Here is a 15,827-nt window from a genome sequence, read left to right as displayed (position 1 = left end):
TTGTCTATGAGTGTTCATCTCTGGTTGTAAGTTAATCTCGCAGAAAAACCTCCACTTTCATCATTTTAAAAAAGTCTGAAAGTTACAGGCAAATGTTGTCAGTTTTAGTAAGATTGCTACACACGCCACATACACATCGCTATTGCAAGTGCTAGATTTTATACAAGCTGTAGATTGCTGAACTTTTGCTTAAGTGGCTTTCAAAAAAATGTTACGTTCCGCAAAGAACAGGCCACTTGCTCATTGTCCATCTATTCTAAGTCCTATCCTTGCCGCCCGCCATGATATATGTCATTCGAACAAGTCTGCGTTAATTTTGATGAACAAATCCATTGCTTAATACTGCTCTTCTGGCAAACTTTATTGTATTTACGTTTCTCGACGTTTCGGCTATTATGCAACAGCCTTCATCAGGAGGAAGTATCTAAGTGGACGATTTGAGGCACATAAACAGAAACGCTACAAAAGAAAGAAGAAGTGAAACAACGAAAAAGCGATAAGGGCGAACACACCTGCACAGTATACTTATCACTAACCGCACGGTTTTATCACGGTTTTTGAAGTGCGCAATGTCTATCGGCATAATTTTTCTCTAGCAAGTGTCGATACACCGGTGGAAACAGAGTTTGTTTCTTGTCATTGAGTGATGACGCATGCGTATTGATGTTTAACGACTCTAAAAACATCCTCTTGTGCCTATCGGACTCGCGTTCCAAAATGATCGTTTTCGTAAAGTCCACCGCATGTCCTGATTCGGCCGCATGTTGCGAAAGAGCCGTTTTTTCATCATGGTTTCTCACGTCCCTTTGGTGCTCTTTTAATCTTGTTCTTAGCGCACGGCCAGTTTCACCAATGTATACGCCGCTGCAACCACCGCAGGGAATACTATAGACCACACCCCTCGTGTCGAGCTTGTCGTGCATGCGGTCTTTTGGGTGCGATATTAAGGAACGTAGGGTGACGACCGGACGTTCAAAAACCTGAATATTGAAGTCGCCAAGCAGGCGTTTTAAAGTTTCCGAAAGTTCAGAAACATATGGTAGTACAACTACACCCGCAGGTTTCCCCTCATCACTTCTCCGCGTCAAACTTCGATTATGCCGGAGAAAAGAACGAGGATAACCGTTAGCGAGAAGGGCTTTATTAACATAACCCACCTCTTGCTCTCGTTCAGCGTCATCAGTTATCAATGATTCGGCACGCCCTCTTGTGTGCGATCGGGTGCGCCGAACGAAACGACAGGTACCTGTTGGAATGGGTGGGCTTGCGGTACACCCTTGTAGAGAGAGTCCCCTGATCTTCTTTCCGAACCAGAACGTCTAAAAATGACAACTCACCCCTCGCTCGCGCTCCATTGTGAACCAGATGCTCGGTTCAATGGAGTTAAGATGCGTGAGCAGTGATTGGACGTCATCCCGTCGTACGACCACGAATGTGTCGTCCACATAACGTCTCCAAAAACTAGGAGGGTTAACAAACGTTGCCAACGCCCTGTTCTCAACCGAGTCCATGGCAATGTTTGCGACCACAACGGAAAGTGGGGATCCCATAGCAGTACCAAAAATTTGTTTGTAAAATTTACCTCTAAAGGCAAGATAGGTTGCATCCAGGCACAACTCAAGGCAATGCACAATGTCCGACAACGACCACGAGCAACGTTGTTCCAATGTCTCGTCCATGCGTAGTCTCTCCGCTGCTTCGTCCACCGCTAGCTTTACCGGTACGTTGGTAAACAAGGAAACCACATCTGTTTCCACCGGTGTATCGACACTTGCTAGAGAAAAATTATGCCGATAGACATTACGCACTTCAAAAACCGTGAAAAAACCGTGCGGTTAGTGATAAGTATACTGTGCAGGTGTGTTCGCCCTTATCGCTTTTTCGTTGTTTCACTTCTTCTTTCTTTTGTAGCGTTTCTGTTTATGTGCCTCAAATCGTCCACTTAGATACTTCCTCCTGATGAAGGCTGTTGCATAATAGCCGAAACGTCGAGAAACGTAAATACAATAAAGTTTGCCAGAAGAGCAGTATTAAGCAATAAATATGCCTGGCAGCATCAGTAACAATTTATTTGAACAAATCCATGGTTGAATGTAAGTACCTTACTCTAACCCTGTTGACTTTCGCTACTAACGCAAGAATATAATCGTTTACCACAGAAAACTCAAATTGCCGTTCTGCAATCTTTTACCCTTTGTCCCCATTTTCTCTCTTTCCGTCTGGTGTTTGCAGTTTGCCGAAAACAGAGTTTCTGAGAATTTCAGGTTAATGTGGAATGGAATCTAAAAAAATATGAACGAGTGGGAAATTATTACATTCAACGAAATCGACGCCAAAATTTTCCATGACTACGGATTCTCACATCGTCGAAATTTGCTACTGAGTCAGCAATTTCAGGGGGGGCTGTTTGCCTAATTCTTCTCATTAACCCCTCCGCATGATTGCGCTGCTCAGTGACTGTGGTTTGCAGCGGAAACTTCAATGTATTTTTTTAACCATCACTAAAATCTTGACAAACTTGACTCTACAATTTACATCAATACTTCTTACTGAACTAAAACAATCGTAAATTTTTCAGGAAAGTGTTGTAAATCTGTAAAAAAAATATTTGCAACGATAGATGGTGACAAAGAGTAAATTATTTTGAAATTGCTCTCCTAAACGAAAATATCTGCTCATTCGCTGTAGAGAATTGGCGGAGTTGATGATTCAGTTAATTACGATTGATTTGTTTCAAAACCTGTTTCTTAAAACAAGTTTAATTCCAAAGTGTTCCAAAATGTATTTTTGCATTCTTCTGCCAAATAAACGCAATCCGAACGCTCGTTCGTTGCGCCAATGCAACATTACAACACCCACGCCTCATAGGCAGGTAGTTGAACCGGTTGACGGACAACTCTTGTAGCGCCCGTCGAACGTCAGCGACGGCAAGGACGGCGGCCTTCCGACCTCTTCCTTGTGCCAACCGTAGGGTAGTCACAAAATCATTGTCCATTCCAGGCGGATTCTGACTTAGAGGTGTTTAGTCAGAATTCCCAGATGGTAGTTTTCCACCATTGACTTATCAGCCAAACACATGAAACAAATATCTGAATCTGTGGTTCCTCGTCGGACAAAATTGACGGATATAAACGAAATAGAAAACCCCCTAAACGAAGTTTTAGAATGTCGGTAACGAATTGCCGTCATGACCACATCCTATATGTTTCACACGTTTAAGATGCGATGTCTTATTTAAACACATTTGCTCATTGTTTTTACTATGGAATATTGTTGGCATAGAAGATCTTCTGCATTGATCCAATACACGGGATTGACGAAAAGAATACCGAAAGTCTATCACGACAAAACTTTCCACTTAATCGTGTAAACCATGACATCTCCAGAAAAATTAAATCTAAAGAAACAAAATAGTTTAGAACGTTGTCGCGTAAGGCGGAGGTAATGCCGAATTTAAATGTCACAACATCATCGAAAAAATAATGTTCCGATTGACGTTGCTGGAAACATCGATGTATCCCGTTTTCTGCGATGTGTTACTAATCATTAAAATCACAGCAATCCTTGTGATACACGGATATAAGCAAAGTTCAATGTAGAAACAATGCACGAACAAAATTGAAGTAGTTGTAAATAATGAAGTCGCAAATCTGAGTTGGTCCCATAATTACAACGTGGTGTTCTCACTTAAAGAAGAAAGCATCAGCTATCCTATATCTCTGTCTATGTCAGACGGTCTTGCATGGTTGATTTCTGGGAGTCATCAAAGTTCAACGGTTTCTTGCTGAGCTAGGCGGGTTAAATCACACTTGATTGAAGCTGAAAAAGGGATGTCTAAAAACACATGTTTACGAACTTCAGATTTAAATGGCCTATTTGCTAAATATTAACAAAATTTTGCAATATACTAAACGCAAATACATTGATTAAAGCTTTGCACTGGCAATGTGACAATCTGGCATTGCGACAAATCTGCAGTCACTGCAGGCAATGTTGCTGTCAGAACGTCAGGCATGGTTGATTTTTCGGCGTTTTGCAAGTTCAACGTTATCTGGTTGGGTTCGTACAACGTGGGTTAATTTTGCACGGCTGAAGATGAGCTTGTAGCAAACGTTTGATTTTGCTTCTCAATATGTTTTTTTTTCGGGCATTACCGGTTATAGATAGGGCGCGCATTATTCTTCAACATTATATCTTCTCGTTTCATCCTCCATTGTATAAGTCATGTTGGTTTGTGATTGGCACTCTACAGTGTGACGAGGTCCGCGACGTCTTGCGTGGCTGCTATGTGGGTTTCTGTATGGGGTTGCACAAAATGTGTTAAGTCGACCTTGACTAAAGGTGAACACGCAACGAACTTTAAAACAGACTTGTCAGCAAAAATGTTGCCCAATACGTCATAGCCACATTCCATGGGTTTTATTTGATCAAGATGCCAAGACTTAGTTGAACACATTTTGACATTTATACTTGCTGCTGAGTGGTGTAAGTTGAATAAAAAAAAATGTGTGCTTCACAAATGTTGTAGAAAAACTGCATGGTTGAGACATCACGCGAACGCAGTGTCATTATCGTTTAGGTTACAAAACTTTTTTGATGCTTACTCCAAAACAAAAACCTTCTGTCATTATTTACCACTGTCTGTACGTCAGCCGTTGATTTTTGACCTTCAGTGAATTAGCAATGGCTCCTATTAATCTATTATTGCTCTGTTTTCAGTAAAGTCATGTACAGTACCCAACCAACTTTTGTTTGCTTTATTACCACATGATGCAACAAATTTTCGATTATATTAGTAAAGTAGCTAGCATATATGAGGTTAAATTCGAGTGTATTAGTTTAGACGCATTAGGAAATACGGCATTAGTTGAAAGCACACCCTTGGTTTACAATTTTGTTGACATATTGGTAGTTGGAAAGAAACTCGATGTAAACTTTGAAATCACGTCTGTAGTATTGATGCATGAAATCTGGTTCTGTGGAAATATATCAAATGTTAAGACTAGTAATTTTCGCTATCAAAAAAAGATTAGACTGTTTCACTTTTGCAAATATGCGCAGCTTGATGAACAAGTTTGGTTAATTGCAGCGAGTCGACTTTGGTCACTTACTTTCATATTCTTGTTCATCACACCAACAGAAGAGACAGGTTGCGGAATCTCTGATACAGTTTCTGTAATTTGGAGAGTAGCACAAGTCGTGGGGTACGGTAAGACATGAGGGAGTTTGCTGAGGAAATTCGATCCCGTTCTGAGCCACCCATCGTAAGTAAGCAGGAATTTGAGGTTGTACAATTTCCCATCTCCACTTTACGTAGTCACAGAACCAGGCTTTCCTCTGCTCGCATGGATGTGGTGACGCATAATAGTGGCTACAGTTGATCAGCGGACCTAAAGCGAGAGGAATTGTAATGTTTAGCTTCTTTCTTAAATAAACACATTACAAATCACAACTATCTTCACACACCAAGACAATTTATTTGCTCATGAAGATTAAGTTGATTAGAAAACATCACCTGATTCCCCGCATTTCGGCAGTTGTATGTTAGCAAAGTTGTTCCTAACTATTGTGAAGGCTTTCTCTATGACAGGCTGCAGATATATGTAAGGTCCAGTTAACAGTCTGTTGATGAATCCGGGAAACTCATTAAGATCGCATCTTGTGCCAATCATGTATTTCACGTGGCTCGCGAAGTTGTTAAATGATCTGAAATTTACAAAAACGTCGTAACTGTTGTGCTGTCCTGTGGCCCTTTTGAAGCTCATCAACAAAATTATTAATGTGTGAGTGTAACGTCGATGCAGACATTTTGCTTACACGCATAGTTGTTGTTTTGTTGTCGCCAAATTGAAGTTTTTCCATAGATCAAGACTTCCTGAAGTCAAGTTTTGCATGAAACCTTCTTCACACACGGGGTTGGATAAATTACCGAACATAAGATTTTCAACACGTGGTAATGGTGGAGAGTAACCGTGTATTGGACATATGGAATATTTAATGATGTCTTTTATGCTAGTTAATGATCCAGGCAATTCCAACAGCTTTTCAATTAATGTGAAAAGATCGTCAAATGTTTTTGTAGTGGTGAAGTATTGTCCAACAGCCTATCAGAAGATATGAGAGAGAAAAATGATACAAAACCTAGGACAGGCACTAATTTACATGAAAAGTATTTGTTACGTTTGCGGCCTAGAGATCGGGATTGTTTAAAAACAAAAAATATAAAAGTTGTAGATACCCTGTAATCTTTACGAGCTGTCGGTAAAATGTCAAAAACCGTGAAACATGATCCACTGAAACATTTCACTCCAACACCAGCCATGCATGACGCCATCTGGTCGAGGTTATTTCTACAAACGAAAATGTTTCGTAGATTAGCAACGCAACAAACTGATGGCGAGTCACTAATTTTATGATGATTTTGTCGTTTTCAAATCGTACTTACAAACATTTATTTTGTTTAAGATAAGGAAAACCATCGAACAGAGGTTTTGCACATTTTTGAACTTCGTGTAAAGTTTCTCGGAATGAACAGTTGGGGAGTAACTTTATATCTGTTGATTTAACAACGTACATGGTTCAAACTTTATGCACTTGATTCAAAACAATAATGAGTTACTCTTTTTAACGTATTTTAAGCATGTCCTACCATCTTCTGTGTCTTGTGGGCAATCATCCGATTCTCTGAATTTATTACACCAACTGCTGTTGCAGACTTGATACGTGCAATTGAGATATTGAAGTCCGTGATAATTAGAGGCTAAGTCACATAGATCCAATTTTGTCAAAGTTTTGTTCAAACAGATTCCAGCTTGTGTTGTGACTATCAACAAGAACAAGCTGAATTGATATTCATATAACCGACATTTACATTCCTGGATTTTTGAAACAAACTTACTGTCAACTCCATATTGATTTGTGAGAAGTTCGTACTTGACACATATTTGATCCAAGTTTTCACATTCAACCAACGTCATGTTATCAAACACAACTGTTCCGCCTGGAGCTTGGGACAGAACGCCAACATAACATCCCAGTAGATGACCTTCTCCGGAAACTTGAAACATAAAGCAAGTGGTCGGTTAAATTATGTCATGATCGCCTTCACTTTCATGCCGCGATTGATTAAATGACCATCACACTAAGCATAAATACAACTTTCCTATCCATATTTTTAAATAGTAACTGCAGTTGTTCACTCAATCTGTAAAAATTTGACAACACCACATCACACAAAAATGTGACAACCCGTAGCTTCCCAGAAAAAAATTGACAACAGATCTAAAGTAACATCATGTTTTTGATTAATTTCATGCTGGTCATTTCACATAATTCAGCTCTTTTTTTGACTTTATGACGTGTTATTGTCAGCAATATATCCCAGATCCTTCTCAATTTCTATATCCCAGATCCTTCTGTCATTAAAAAAACAAGTGCAATAAACGGATTTTATGTTAATTTGAGCTGAAGACAGATGGCCGCTGTTCGACCTATGATGTCTTATTTAGTTGCGTAATATCAAAACAGTTACTGGGACAGCGTTTTCTTGTTGTTAAAGCATTTATGATCGCTACCGTGATACATGAACTTTTGAAAACACGACAGAGATAAACCGTTAGTTTAGCATTGTCGTTTTGTCCACTCACAGCAAAAGATAGAAGTAGATTAATTGAATTTTGGCCGACCAAATTTCCTGAATTTGCAACACAGTTATTCTGTCACAATACCACTTTTTGCCCGACAGTAGCGTTACCTACGAGGTCGCGTCAGAAATGATTTATTTAATTCGCCACAATCAACCACTAATGTATTTTTCGCAATATAGTTCGTAACTAGAAATGTTGGAATCATCAAATTAAAGTCAGCACAAAGGGGAAATTATAGTTATGACATTATATCCAAAATGGCGTCATGTAATGTCACTTAGCAAAGAAACGCACAATTTCCGTCTTATTGGAGTACAGAGTTATGTCGTTTCTACTATACCCCATGGTCTTCCGTTAATTAGGGACAAATAAGCCTTTGGTTTGTAACGTCACAATGACATATTTTTGTGTGATGCAAAACCCTGTCCTGACCTTTAAGGGAACGTAATTTGTGGATTCTCCTATGTTTAAAACTATTCGATGTCTGCGAAAAAGGCGCCTTCTCCTATCTAAACAATGTATTTTTTCGACGCAAGCGCCTTATGTGATGTCCTTTTCCTCAGCGCAAAAGGTTTACGATTTTTGGTCGCCGCTACTTTTCGTGCAGTTTTCTACATTTTCTAGTTGACGTAGAACCGTGAAACTTTGGATATATGTTTGTTGTAGTTGTACCTTTAGTTTTACGCAAAGATGTCACGGCCGAGTCATATGCACTTTAAGCGTTGCGACCTTAATCTTGCGAAAGCGAGAATATTGTTGCCTGACGTCATAAAAGGCGCTTCAGTCGTGCGAGATCTGCCAGCGAGGCTTATTCATTGGAATGAAAACCATTGTAAAACTGATTTAATTGTTTTTTGTTCAACATGAGCAAAAGTGCAACAAACGGATATTGATTGTTTATTTGATTTGCAAACAGAGGATGGCTTTTTCGACCTATTAGGTCTTGTTTAGTTTCGTTTTCAAACAATTGTTACTAGGACAGGTTACTAGTTTTTGTGTTCAAAGCATTTATGATTGCTACCGTCATATAGAAAGTTTTCTAAAACACGACAAAAACAGACCATTATAGATTTATGTATCTCGACAATTAGTACTTGTTGAAATTTAATTACATTTTGAGGATGGCAAAGACCGCTGAGAAAAAACGACAAAACCAAGATTATGACGAAACACAGTTATTATGTCATAGCACCACATTTTGTCTGGCAGTAGCCTAACTTATAAGGAGTACATCATAAAAAAAAATAAATAGACTGCCTCAACCACCAATATATTTTTCGCAATATTGTTCGTAACTACAAATGTCATAATCATCAGGTAAGGTTAAAGTTGAGACATCCACACCTAAAAGACGTTATGTAATGTCCCTGAGTGAAGAAACACACAATGCTTATCTTATTGAAGTTCAGAATAATGTCGTTGCTGCTGTAACTTTTGGTTTGCCAATATTCCGAGACAAATAAGGCGTTGGTTTGTGATGTCACAGTGACATTATTTTGTATGGTGTCACAGATTGACCTGACCTATGTGGCAACGTAATTTGAGGGTCCTCCTATGTTTGAAACTATTTGTTATCGACAATATAAGGCGCTTTTCCTATGTAAACAATGCATTTTTTTGACGCGAACGCCTCGGTCGCTGCTGCGTCTAGTGCAGTTTTTCACATTTTTCAGATGAGGTAGAACGGAAATACTTTGGAAAGATGTTAATTGTGGTTGTACCTTCAGTTTTACGCAAAGTTGCTATGACCTTGTCAAATGCACTTTTATCCTTCTTTAACATTCAGCAAACGTAATACAAGCAAACTCAACAGTTCCGCTAGAATCACAAAGGTGAAATAAAATTAAAAAATATATTGTACTATATTATGGCCTATGTATTTTCATGAGGAATGTTACGGTCCAATCAGTCCCAAATTTGTCGCAACAAAGATTTGCGCTGGAGGTTTTACCAATTACTGCTAAACCGAACCAATCACAATCACAATCTGAAAACGTGCAGATAAACTCTAAGCGATTTACAACGATTAATTAAGATCGTATCGCGCGTTTAAGCAACAGACTTTAGCTGCGCGTATATTTTTTAGGTTAGTTGTTGTTTGCAACCAACATCTTGTAAATTTGTTAAGTAGTCGACTTTGAAAATAAAGCTTTAAAATTAAAGCGATTTTTCTTTTGCAACACTTACACCATATACAAGCAGGTGTGGTTTTATCGGGTCCCTCGTTTTTTCCAATTTATCGGGTAACATTTCGCATTTTAACAATAAATCGATAACGGTTTCTACAAGATAATTTGTTTACTTACGTCCTGCTGTTACTCCAGATACTGCCACGAAAATAACCAACAGAATATGTCTATACATGATTATATGCGGAGGCTGTTTAAAATATAACTCTACATTAGTCACTGTACTCTACATTAGTCACAAGTCTTTTTCTCTTGTTATAATTTAACCTCACAGAAAAACCTCCACCTCCATCATTTATAAAAATCTGACAGTTACAGGCCAATGTTGTCAGTTAATGGTAAGATTGCTACACACGCAACGTACACATCACTGTTGCAAGGGCTATAGTTTATACAAAGTGTGGATTATTAAGCTTTTGCCTAAGTGACTGTTAACGATCATAGTTGGGTTCAACGTAATACTGTCCTTCAGCTCACTCTCCCTCTTTTCTCAGCTTTATCCTTGCCACCTGCTATGTTATTCTTGATTCCCAAGTGTCACTTTTGACGAACAAACATGTTGTTGAGCGTGGGTACGTCACCTTTGTAACTAACGCCAGTCCCAAAGCGTTACGTCTTCACATATGTTGTTGAATCTGTCTGTCACCAGTTATTGCATGGCTGCTCGAGCATACAAGTTCAACCGTGTCTTATCGAGCACTAATGCTGTGTTTTTTCGTGCTCGATTAAAAAAGATCGCGCACTGAACTTATGCTAGGCATTGCATTACAACGTGCAGCGATCTAAAACACAGTTACAAAGTTTTTTGTTGCTATGATCATCGAATTATCCCGCTTACTGCGATGTGTTACTAATCACAGCTATCCTTGTGACACACGAATACAAGCAAAGTTCAATGTAGAAACAATTCATGAACAAAATTGAAGTAGTTGTAAATAATGAAGTCGCAAATCTGAGTTGGTCCCACAATTGCAATGTGGTGTTCTCACTTAAAGAAGAAAGCATCAGCTATCCTATATTTGTGTCTGTGTCAGAGGGTCTTGCATGATTAATTTCTGGGCGTCTTCCAAGTCCAACGGTTTCTTGCTGAGCTAAGCGGGTTAAATCACGCTTGATTGAAACTTAAAAAGGGATGTCTAAAAACCCATGTTTACGTACCTTAGATTTAAATGACCTATTTACTAAATATTAACAAAATTTTGCAATATACTAAACGCAAATATATTGATTAAAGCTTTGCATTTGCAATGTGACAATCTGGCATATGAGACAAATCTGCAGTCACTGCAGGCAATGTTATTGTCAGAACGTCTGGCATGGTTGATTTTCCAGCGTTTCGCGATTTCAACGTTATCTGGCTGGGTTCGTACAACGTGGGTTAATCTTGCATGGCGAAAGATGAGCTTGTAACAAACTTTTATTCCCCTTCTCAATATTTTTTTAGATATTGCGCGTATTATACTTCAATATTATATTTTTTTTGTCAATCTACCATTGTATAAGTCGTGTTGGTTTGTAATTGGCACTCTACAGTGTGACGAAGTCCGCGACGTCTTGGGTGGCTGCTATATAGGTTTCAGGGTGAGGTTGCACAAAATGCGTTAAGTAAACCTTGACTAAAGGTGAACACGCAACGAACTTTAAGACAGAGTTGTCAGCAAAAATGTTGCCCAATACGTCATAACCACATTCTATCGGTTTTATTTGATCATGATGCCAAGACTTGGTTGAACACATTTTGACGTTTGTACTTGCTGCCGTGTAAAAAATAAAAAAAAATGTGTGCCTAACAAATGTTGTAGAAAAACTGCATGGTTGAGACACCACGCGAGCGCATTGTCATTATCAGTTAGGTTACAAATATTTTTGATTCTTGCTCCTAAACAAAAACCTTCTGTCATTATTTACCACTGTCTATGTCAGCAGTTGCTTTTTGAGCTTCTAGCAACTTCAACGGCATCTGGCAGGGCTCGAACAATGTGGGGGCAAATCTTATGTTTTAGAATGCGTTCAGTTACACTTCAGTAAACTAGCAATGTCTCCTATTAATCAATTATTGCACTGTTTCAGTAAAGTCATGTACAGTATCCAACCAACTTTTGTTTGCTTTATTACTACATGATGCGCCAAATTTTCGATTGTATCAGTAAAGCAGTTAGGCTAAAAGAGGTTAAATTCGAGTGTATTAGTTTAGACGTATTAGGAAATACGGCATTAGTTGAAAGCACACTCTTGGTTTACAAGTTTGTTATCGTATTGGTAGTTGGAAAGAAACTCGATGTAAACTTTGAAATCACGTCTGTAGTATTGATGCATGAAATCTGGTTCTGTGGAAATGTATCAAATGTTAAGACTAATTAATTTTTGCCATCAAAGGAAGATTAGGCTGTTTTACTTTTGCAAACATGCGCAGCTTAATGAACAACTTTGGTTGAACACTTACTTTCATATTCTTGGTCATCACACCAACAGAAGAGACATGTTGCGGAATCTCTGATACAGTTTGTGTAACTTGGAGAGTAGCACAAGTCGTAGGGTACGGTAAGACATGAGGGAGTTTGCTGAGGAAATCCGTTCTGAGCCACCCATCGAAAGTAAGCAGGAATTTGAGGTTGTACAATTTCCCATCTCCACTTTAGGTATTCACAGAACCAAGCTTTCCTCTGCTCACATGGATTTGGTGACGTATAATAGTGGCTACAGTTGATCAGCGGACCTAAAGCAAGAGGAATTGCAATCTTTAGCTTCTTTCTTAGGTAAACTCATCACAAATCACAACTATCTTCACACACCAAGACCTTTTTTTTACTCATAAACATTAAGTTGATTCGAAACATCACCTGATTCCCCGCACTTCGTCAGTTGTATGTTAGCAAAGTTGTTCGTAATTATTCTGAAGGCTTTCGGTATGACAGGCTGCAGATATATGTAATGTCCAGTTAACAGTCTGTTGACGAATCCGGGAAACACATCAAGATCGCATCTTGTGCCAATCATGTATTTCACGTGGCTCGCGAAGTTGTTAAATGATCTGAAATTTACAAAAACGTCGTAACTATTGTGCTGTCCCGTGGTCCTATCAAAGCTCATCAACAAAATTATTCATGTGCGAGTGTAACGCCAATGCAGACATTTTGCTTACACGCATAGTTGTTGTTTTGTGGTCGCCATATTGAAGTTTTTCCATAGATCAAGACTTGCTGATGTCAAGTTTTGAATGAAACCTTCTTCACACACGGGGTTGGATAAATTACCGAACACAAGATGTTCAACACGTGGTAATGGTGGAGAGTAACCGTGTATTGGACATATGGAATATTTAATGGTCTCTTTTAAGTTAGTTAATGATCCAGGTAATTCCAACAGCTTTTCAATTAATGTGAAAAGATCGTCAAATGTTTTTGTAGTGGTGAAGTATTGTCCAAAAGCCTATCAGAAGATATGAGAGAGAAAAATGATACAAAACCCAAGACAGGCACTAATTTACACGGAAAATATTTGTTACGTTTGTGGCCTAGAGATCGGGATTGTTTAAAAACAAAAAATATAAAACTTGTAGATACCCTGTAATCTTTACGAGCTTTCGGTAAAATATCAAACACCGTGAAACATGATCCACTGAAACATTTCACTCCAACAGCAGCCATGCATGACGCCATCTTGTCGAGGTTATTTCTATAAACCAAAATGTTTCGTAGATTAGCAACGCAACAAACTGATGGCGAGCCACTAATTTGATGATGATTTTGTCGTTTTCAAATCGTACTTACAAACATTTATTTTGTTTAAGATAAGGAAAACCATCGAACAGAGGTTTTGCACATTTTTGAACTTCGTGTAAAGTTTCTCGGAATGAACAGTTGGGAAGTAACTTTATATCTGTTGATTTAACAACGTACATGGTTCAAACTTTATGCACTTGATTCAAAACAATAATGAGTTACTCTTTTTAAGGTATTTTAAGCATGTCCTACCATCTTCTGTGTCTTGTGGGCAACCATCCGGTTCTCTGAATTCATTACACCAAGTGCTGTTGCAGACTTGATACGTGCAATTGAGATATTGAAGTCCGTGATAATTAGAGGCTAAGTCACATAGATCCAATTTTGTCAAAGTTTTGTTCAAACAGATTCCAGCTTGTGTTGTGACTATCAACAAGAACAAGCTGAATTAACATTCATATAACCGACATTTACATTCCTAGATTTTTTGAAAGAAACTTACTGTCAACTCCATATTGATTTGTAAGAAGTTCGTACTTGACACATATTTGATCCAAGTTTTCACATTCAACCAACGTCATGTTATCAAACACAACTGTTCCGCCTGGAGCTTGGGACAGAACGCCAACATAACATCCCAGTAGATGACCTTCTCCGAAAACTTGAAACATAAAGCAAGTGGTCGGTTAAATTATGTCATGATCGCCTTCACTTTCATGCCGCGATTGATTAAATGACTATCACACTAAGCATAAATACAACTTTCCTATCCATATTTTTAAATAGGAACTGCAGTTGTTCACTCAATCTGTAAAAATTTGACAACACCACATCACACAAAAATGTGACAACCCGTAGCTTCCCAGAAAAAAATTGACAACAGATCTAAAGTAACATCATGTTTTTGATTAATTTCATGCTGGTCATTTCACATAATTCAGCTCTTTTTTTGACTTTATGACGTGTTATTGTCAGCAATGTATCCCAGATCCTTCTCAATTTCTATATCCCAGATCCTTCTGTCATTAAATCGTACAAATGCATGCTTGGTTTCTACAAGATAATTTGTTTACTTACGTCCTGCTGTTACTCCAGATACTGCCACGAAAATAACCAACAGAATATGTCTATACATGATTATATGCGGAGACTGTTCAAAATATAACTCTACATTAGTCACAAGTCTTTTTCTCTTGTTATAATTTAACCTCGCAGAAAAACCTCCACTTTCATCATTTACAAAATCTGACAGTTACAGGCCAATGTTGTCAGTTAATGGTAAGATTGCTACACACATAACATATACATCGCTGTTGCAAGGGCTATGGTTTATACAAACTGTGGATTGTTGAGCTTTTGCCTAAGTGACTGTTAATGATCAATGTTGGGTTCAGCGTAATACAGGCCTTCAGCTTACTGTCCCTCTTTTCTCAGCTTTATCCTTGCCACCTGCTATGTTATTCGTGATTCCCAAGTGTCACTTTTGACGAACAAACATGTTGTTAAGCGTGGTTGCCTTACCCTTACAGAGGTTGACTTCTGCAACTAGCGCCAATCCCAAAGCGTTACGCCTTCACATTTGTTGTTGAGTCTACTTGTCACCAGGTATTGCATGGCTGCTCAAGCATCCACGTTCAACCGTGTATTATAGAGCTCAAATACTGTGGTTTTTCGCGCTTGACTGAAAACGACCGTGCATTGGACTTATGCTAGGTATTGCATTACAACGTACAGCGATCTAAAACACAGTTACAAAGTTTTGGTTGCTATGTTACCACTTCAAATTAAACCCATTAAACCACTAAGGTATTGCGACAAAGTCAACAAAACCAATTTTCAGTACATTTTTTTCCTTTTCCATGTAAAGCCAAACTACTAGGTTAGCAAAGCATGAGTTTAATAAAACACGTAAAATAAAGTTAAATTTACTAAAAATGTTGGAGTTGCCTAATTTCTGATACAGTTTCTGTATCCTGGAGAGTTTGTAGGGTACGGTAAGACATGCGGGAGTTTGCTGAGGAAATTCGATCCCGTTCTGAGCCACCCATCGAAAGTAAGCAGGAATTTGAGGTTGTACAATTTCCCATCTCCACTTTACGTAGTCACAGAACCAAGCGTTCCTCTGCTCGCATGATTTTGGTGACGTATAATAGTGGCTACAGTTGATCAGCGGACCTAAAGCGAGAGGAATTGTAATCTTTTTAGCTAAACATATCACTAATCACAACTATCTTCACACACCAAGACAATATATTTACTCATAATCATTT

General features: G+C 38.5%; 3 protein-coding genes across 3 annotated transcripts; all 3 read right to left on the bottom strand.

Moving 5' to 3' along the window:
* Positions 1 to 548: 548 nt before the first annotated feature.
* On the bottom strand, positions 549 to 2,204 carry LOC145890199 (uncharacterized). Its single transcript, XM_082981226.1, has 3 exons — positions 2,192 to 2,204; positions 1,338 to 1,774; positions 549 to 980 (listed from the first exon to the last, which is right to left on the bottom strand). The coding sequence occupies exons 1-3, from the start codon at positions 2,202 to 2,204 to the stop codon at positions 549 to 551; spliced, it is 882 nt and encodes a 293-aa protein (XP_082837352.1).
* A 2,552-nt stretch (positions 2,205 to 4,756) lies between these two features.
* Positions 4,757 to 10,018, bottom strand: LOC145890720 (uncharacterized). Its single transcript, XM_082981864.1, has 9 exons — positions 9,953 to 10,018; positions 6,899 to 7,057; positions 6,650 to 6,823; positions 6,446 to 6,554; positions 6,239 to 6,350; positions 5,818 to 6,104; positions 5,516 to 5,706; positions 5,112 to 5,390; positions 4,757 to 4,976 (listed from the first exon to the last, which is right to left on the bottom strand). Exons 1-9 carry the CDS (start codon positions 10,008 to 10,010, stop codon positions 4,864 to 4,866), a joined length of 1,482 nt encoding a protein of 493 aa, XP_082837990.1. The 5' UTR covers positions 10,011 to 10,018; the 3' UTR covers positions 4,757 to 4,863.
* A 1,923-nt stretch (positions 10,019 to 11,941) lies between these two features.
* LOC145890721 (uncharacterized) lies at positions 11,942 to 15,108 on the bottom strand. The gene is made up of 9 exons (XM_082981865.1): positions 14,635 to 15,108; positions 14,060 to 14,218; positions 13,810 to 13,983; positions 13,606 to 13,714; positions 13,399 to 13,510; positions 12,978 to 13,264; positions 12,676 to 12,866; positions 12,279 to 12,551; positions 11,942 to 12,162 (listed from the first exon to the last, which is right to left on the bottom strand). Exons 1-9 carry the CDS (start codon positions 14,690 to 14,692, stop codon positions 12,050 to 12,052), a joined length of 1,476 nt encoding a protein of 491 aa, XP_082837991.1. The 5' UTR covers positions 14,693 to 15,108; the 3' UTR covers positions 11,942 to 12,049.
* Positions 15,109 to 15,827: the final 719 nt, after the last annotated feature.

The sequence above is a fragment of the Ascidia mentula genome, chromosome 2, assembly GCF_947561715.1.
Source record: "Ascidia mentula chromosome 2, kaAscMent1.1, whole genome shotgun sequence".
NCBI classification, from domain to species: Eukaryota; Metazoa; Chordata; class Ascidiacea; order Phlebobranchia; family Ascidiidae; genus Ascidia; species Ascidia mentula.
Note: the sequence above shows the minus strand (reverse complement) of the source record. Positions and strands in the feature narration are given on the sequence as shown.